We start from the raw sequence: 7100 nt of genomic DNA on the forward strand, positions 1-7100 counted from the left end.
TTTTTATCCCGGATTTCGGTGACAGTTTCTGGCACCCCAGATGGGACCTCGCTGAGAGAGACCAGAGGAGTCGGGGACCTGATCGGTTCCAGCCAGCACCGAGGATTTCTCGGGGACACCCATCGATCCCTGATCCATAAGGCTCTTCGTGACGTCCCCTGGATTTTGGTAAGACACTTCTCTTTTGTACTGGGATAAGTGGGTTAGAGTCCCACCAGAAGGAGTGGGTTAGAGTCCCACCAGAAGGAGTGGGTTAGAGTCCCACACGTGGAAAGTGGGTTAGAGTCCCACTGTACAAGCCTGCCTGTCAGACATGACGAAAGCTGCACAGAGTTTGGCTAGAGGATCCTCGTGTATTGGAAGCCTAGGCGTCTGCCCATAAGACATAAGCGAAAGCTATTGCAGGGTTGGACAATTGGTTTTGGAAACAAGAGAACCTATATGCTATAGAGTTCTCAAAGGTAGTGCCTCTAATGAAAAGTTAGAAGTTTTTATGCACTTTATTGTGGTACTGTTTATTTCCTCAATTGAGTATTGTGTGGTAATTAAGAACTGTGTTATATTGTGTGACATGCCTTTATTTATGGTAATAATTGTGGAAAGGTGTGAGTGTGAGTGTGTTTGTAAGTGTGAGACGTGCAATTGAGCACGAAGCGAGTGCGGAGTCTGGATCTGTGGTTCTGTTATCCCGCAAGGGGTGCAGCTGGAGAAGGACGAAGCAATAGACTTGAGTGAGTGATTGATTGTATATTGTGTTAACAAAGTAACTGAACCATGGCATCTAAGCTGACTCATTTATTTAAAAGTAAAAGTATGTGTAATCTGGTTGCAAATGACAAAGTTCTGAAAACTTCTCTGATAAGAAGTTTGTTAACACATTGGGGAGATTTGCATGATGATTTGCAAAAGAGTCAGATGATTGAATATTGTAATCACTGGTGGCCTCTGTATACCCTGGATGATCAGGGAAAATGGCTCATGAATGGGACACTGAACTATAATACCATTTTGCAGTTAATGCTGTTTTATAGAAGAGAAGGGAAATGCCATAAATTGATTTATTTTTCTATTTAAGACAAAGGAAGGATTGGCAGAAGGAATGTAAGTTGATTAGTAGGGATAATTTAGTAATGGCTATAACTTCTGATGATAAAAAGGTGAAAAAGTGTTGTTCAACATGTGAACTTAGAAAGATTGTTTGAAGGAAGAATTGCTTCTACTGAAAAGGATGAAGGGCCGGAATTAGATATATACCCTCCACAGAGAGAACGGTATTGGGGGCGAGAATATAGAGAACAGGTAGAGGAACCTGAGAGTAGTAGAATAGAGGATATGGATGAAGGGTCGTCTGAGTTTGTAATTCATACCCCTGTTTCTCAAAGAATTCGGCAGCAGGTACAAACAATAGCTCTCCTGTGGCAGGGAGTTGACAATGATGGGCCGGTGTATGTGAAAGTGCCTTTTTCAGTGACGGATTTGATGGCTTGGAAGCAGGCAGCAAGAGTGTACAGAAAGGATCCTGAAAGAACAGGCAGAGTAGTAGATACTATCATCAGAACACAGAATCCGGATTGGAGTGATTTACAGGTGATTTTAGCTAATTTGTTAGATGATACAGAAAAACAGATGGTATTGAAGGCTGGCAAAGCACAGGCAGAAGTGACTGTATTGAGTGGGACAACAGGTGGAATATTAGAGCAGAATTTTCTGTCTGGGGATCCGCAGTGGGGATCCAAATAATGTGGAGCACAGAAAAAGACTGAGTCGGTATCAGAAATGGATTTTATATGGAGTTAAACATGCCATGCCTAGGTTTCCTGAACTGGTCTAAATTGTATGAGGTGAGACAAGATAAGAATGAATCTCCCTCAGCATTTCTGGAAAGACTAAAAGAAGCTGCCAGAAAAAAATAAAAACTGATTTTAGAGTAGAAACTCAGGCAGCTCAGATATAGTTGGCTTTGATTTTTATAGGACAATTGGTACCAGATATAAGAAAGAAACCGATTGATAAATTTTTAAAGTATAAAATCTTGGAGGAGTGTGAATCTGAATATAAAACTCTCATTCTACCAGTCAGAAAACCATCGGGTGAATATAGGTTAGTGCAAGACTTCAGAGCAGTGAATCAAATAGTTAAGGGTATATATCTTGTAGCAGCAAATCCTTAACACGCTGTTAACAGCTTTAAAGGAGACTTATCAGTGGTTTACAGTGCTTGATTTAAAACATGCTTTCTTTTGTATACCTTTGGAGAAGGAAAACAGAAAATAGTGTACTTTTGAATGGGAAAATCCACAAACAGGACAAAGATGCAGCTGACATGGACAAGACTACCCCAAGGATTTAAAAATAACCCAATAATTTTTGGAAATCAGCTGGCAAAGGAGCTTGAAACACGGAAACAGGACAAACCAAAACCTGGACATTTGCTTTTACAATATGTGGATGACACACTGATTGCTACAGAAGGAAGATTTACCTGCATACAGGTAACAATAGATCTTTTTAATTTTCTGGCACTGAATGGGTACAAGGTACCCAGGAAAAAAAAAAAAAAAAGAACTCTCCTTTTACATGGGGCTCACAGCAACAACGGGCTGTCACAGAATTGAAACATGCTTTAATGTCTGCACCTGCCTTAGGATTCCTGGGCATAACCAAAGACTTTCAGCTATTTGTTCATGAAAGACAATGCCTGGCACTAGGTGTGCAGACTCAGAAGATGGGAAGCTGGAAACGACCTGTCGGATACTTCTCTAAACAACTGGACACAGTGAGTAAAGGGTGGCTACAGTGCCTTCAAGCTGTTGCTGCAACAGTAATGCTCATACAGGAAGCTCAGAAATTGACTTTGGGAAGCACAGTAACAGTCTATGTCCCACAGATGGTGATAACTGTTTTAGAACAGAAGGGGGGACATTGGCTATCTCTGAGCTGAATGATGAAGTACCAGGTAGTACTGGCTGAACAAGATGATGTGATTCTAAAAACAACTAACCTGGTAAATCCTGCAGTGTTTTAAGTTCCACACAGGAAGAAGAGCAACTGGAGCAGGACTGCTTGACTACTATCGAATATGTTTATTCCAGTCGAGAAGATTTGAAGGATGTATAATTGGAGCAACCAGACTGGGAATTGTATACAGATGGCAGCAGCTTTATGGAGCAAGGAGTTTGATATGTTGGATATGCGGTAACAACAGACACCACAGTTATAGAAGCAAAGGCATTGACGAGTACCATATCAGCTCAGAAATCAGAACTCATTACTTTGATTCGAACCTTAGAATTAAGTGAAACAAAGAAATTAAATATTTAGACAGACTCAAAGTATGCTTTGGGGTGGTACATGTCCATGAAGCTTTGTAGAAAGAAAGGGGATTATTGTCTTCTCAGGGATCAAATATTAAGCATCAAAATTAAATATACAATTATTACAAGCAGTTAAAAAAAACAAATCAGGTAGCAATCACACACTGTAAATCACACCAAATCAGAAAAAAAAAATTAAAAAATTTGGAAACAATTTATCTGTCCGAACACCGAGAAAAATAGCAAAGGAACAAACATTCCAAATGGCATTAATTCCCTCCAAACTATTCCGAGGGAAAGGCCAAAATATTCAGTAGAAAATGAAAATTAGGTCAATTTTTGAATGCTAAGAAAAATTTAGTGAGATGGTGGATAACTCCTCATGGACAAGTAGTAGTTCCACCTTTATTAATGAGAGAAATAATGCAAACCAAACATCAAGAATGTCATTAAGGAGCAGAAGCTTTAGTAACTTATTTATAAAAACTAGTTATAGCTGTTAAAATGATAGACATGGCTAAATTAATAACTGCAAAATGTGAAGTATGTTTAAAAAATAATCCGATAACTAGGAAAAGAGTTCAAATGGGTAAATTAAAATCTGGTACAGAGCCTGGGGATTATTGGCAAGTGGATTTTTCAGAACTACCTAGACAAAATGGGTACCGATACATTCTGGTGGGGGTTGATACTTTTACAGGATGGCCAGAAACTTTTCCCTGTCGCACCACACAAGCCAATGAAGTAGTAAAGTGGTTATTACGAGAAATAATTTCAAGTTTTGGAGTTCCTATTGGAATTTTGTCTGACAGAGGTCCACACTTTGTTGCAGAAATAGTCCAAAATGTTAGCAAAATTCTAGGTATCACTTAGGATTTGCATACTCCATGGAGGCCACAATCAGTGGAAAAGTAGAAAGAATGAACCAAACTTTAAAAAGGCAAATAAGTAAGATCTGTCAAGAGACCAATTTAAAATGGCCTCAAGCATTTCCATTGGCATTATTACGAATCAGAGTACAACCAAGAGTGGAACCTCTGTCAGTCCTTGTGAATTACTGTATGGAAAACCTTATAAGTCCCCAGAACCAAATCCAAACATGCATATAAAAGAAAACCAGGATGTGTATAACTATTTACTTTCTTTAGGAAAAACATTGACTGTGATTTGGAGTGCAGTGGTATGGAATAGACCATTATCCCTGGAAACTCCAGTGCATGACTTTCAACCAGGAGATTATGTCTACGTGAAAACGTGGACTGCCGAACCTTTACAGGAGCATTGGAAAGGACCTTTCCAGATACTGTTAACCACCTTCACAGCCATCAAGACTGCAGAATCAGATGCTTGAATACACTATACCCGAGTGAAGAAAGCACCTACTCCATGGAAAATCATAAGCTGTGACCCAAAGACTTTGAAACTGACTTTGAAACATGTCTAATATTTCATATCAGTTTGTGATTGTTCTCTTTCTATTGGCTTAGAAGGTGATGCTGGTGGAATCATGGGTTGATCTGGTGGCAAGGAACAAAAGGCAAACAGATGTAGAGCAATTAATCCATATTCCCAAGGAAATGCCTGAAGAAAATTTGATGTTAGGATTGATTAAAGGATTCGCCAACTTACAAAATGTCACCCAGATCACAGCTTGTTTACAAATTCCAAGAGCAGTAGGTAAATCTATTCCTTGGGGAATCTTAACTATGAATTTGACCAATTTGGAACACGGAAATGAGACTTTATTGCAAACAAAGGTCAGTGATTCAATGGTATAAACAAGCAAAGGTTATTAAGAAACAATGGAAATAACTAGGAAAAAAAATCAGACTGTAAGAAACTACTAAATTATGACTTTATATCAGGGTCTTAACTTAGTGCTTTGGATCGAGTTCTCCTCCCAGGAGGCCCAAACCCTAATCTAGGATGGTGTTCATATGATGAACAAATTAAAAACAATGTGAGCAGGAGCATCATGGAATAGTAGTATAACAAAACTGGGCAAAGTACCCAAAACCAGGCAAGGTGAGACTCTGTATGGTCTATGTCCATATTCTTACAATTTCAGTACATGGCCAGAACCCCTTAGTTTTTACTTGGAACAGTACCTGGATTAATAGAGTGTTTTCAATCCTTCCCTTTATAGTAGATAAAGGCACTACCTGACAAGAAAAGAAACATGTAGTACCATGGTAGAAATGTGAAAAGGTGTATGATTGCAACAATGCAGACTTAATAATTCAAAGAATTCCTCATTTGGCAGCTGCTTTAAAGTTTGGTTGTTATTGTCGAGGTTTTCATAATAACCTCACCATGACTAGTATCTTTACGCCCAGAAGAGGATACTTTTTTAGTTTTAAGAAATCTACCATTCAGAGTTCAGGGCATTTAGTTTGGGCATTAAGTGATGACACCTGGACAACCCACTTACCAGTACATAGTAAGGTGAAACAAATTAGGCCTGCCAACATTGTGTCCAATTTGGAAGAAATCACCATTCAAGGAATCTCTAGAAAAAATTAAAATTATAACGAATCAAAAGGTCTGAAACAGATGATGAAACCTGGAATGAACCATCAACAGGAGTAAAAATTGTCTGGGCTTTAGAGTCTCTTCTAAACACAATAGCGTCCTATAGAAATAGAGAATGGCTTTATCACTTAACAGGACAAGTAGAAAAATGGGCCAATGTTACAAGAAAAGGATTTAAAGAATTAAACATACAATTACAGGCAACTTCTAGAACGACACTTCAAAACAGGATGACACTAGACATGCTTCTGTTAAAAGAGCATGGAGTATGTGGATATCTCAAAGATAGATTGGATCATTGCTGCATTCATATCCTGAATGTTACATAGGATGTAGAACATGATTTAGATCTGTTAGGCAAAATCAGAAAAGAAACAGAAACAATTTGAGAGAATATGTCAAAAGATTGACTAGGAAAATTTTTAGTGGATTAGGATAGAATTTGAGCTCTTGGCAAATATCCTTAATCAAAATTCTATTTTTGCTATTAATTGTCCTTTAGATGATTATGTTAGTGTATGCCTGTCTTAAAAGACAGTTTATTAATAGGCTTGCAATATATCATAGAATTATGAGAGAAATACCCATTATGCCACCAGACTACAGCCTGCAACCACCGTCATCAGGCAGGACAAACTTTGGCTTCAAAGAAGAAAATGAATAAAAGTGTGAAAGTATTGAAATGATTTTCAACACTTTCAAAGGGGGGAAATGTTACTGATTTTATTATCAACTGAAATTAAATTGTGTTTGGTTTTAATATATGTATAGAATTAAGGGATATTTTAGTAAAAATAATTTATTTTATTGTATTTTGAATCTAGCAACCGACTGCTACTCTAAAATCCCCTGTACAGCCCCGTACCAAGGCCAAAGGGATTGGTCGTAATTGTTTAGTAGGAATGCTTAGAACCTAGACAACAAAATATGAGGTGATTTGTAATCTGATTTATAATACATGTATAGGACTAGAAGAATGCAAGTAGTTGTCAAGGTCCAGGTTAATAGGAACTGAGGGAAGTAACCGTAACAGCTTGCAGGTACCTGCCAAGAAAACTGTGTCCTTAAGCAGAAGGTAATTCCAGCAGGGGGAGATCGCGACCACCGACTCATGGACCACCTACTCACATTACACCCCAGACCCATTTCTAGACATTTCTAACCTCTACTGCGCAGAATCGGAAGTAGGAGGAGAATATGTTAATGATTTCTTGGAAGTTGTATGCTTATGTATTAAGACTTAATGAATATGTAT

At 38.3% G+C, this 7100-nt stretch overlaps 1 protein-coding gene across 1 annotated transcript in view; it reads left to right on the forward strand.

Moving 5' to 3' along the window:
- Nucleotides 1-1332: 1332 nt before the first annotated feature.
- Nucleotides 1333-7100, forward strand: part of ZNF367 (zinc finger protein 367) — a 10763-nt gene continuing 4995 nt past the window's right edge. Inside the window, exons 1-2 of the mRNA XM_026866037.1 lie at nt 1333-1629; nt 2378-2491. Coding sequence (XP_026721838.1) covers nt 1333-1629; nt 2378-2491 — 411 coding nt within the window. The remainder of the gene's footprint in view (nt 1630-2377; nt 2492-7100) is intronic.

This window comes from Athene cunicularia (genome assembly GCF_003259725.1).
Source record: "Athene cunicularia isolate RWA chromosome Z unlocalized genomic scaffold, athCun1 chrZ_part2, whole genome shotgun sequence".
NCBI lineage: Eukaryota > Metazoa > Chordata > Aves > Strigiformes > Strigidae > Athene > Athene cunicularia.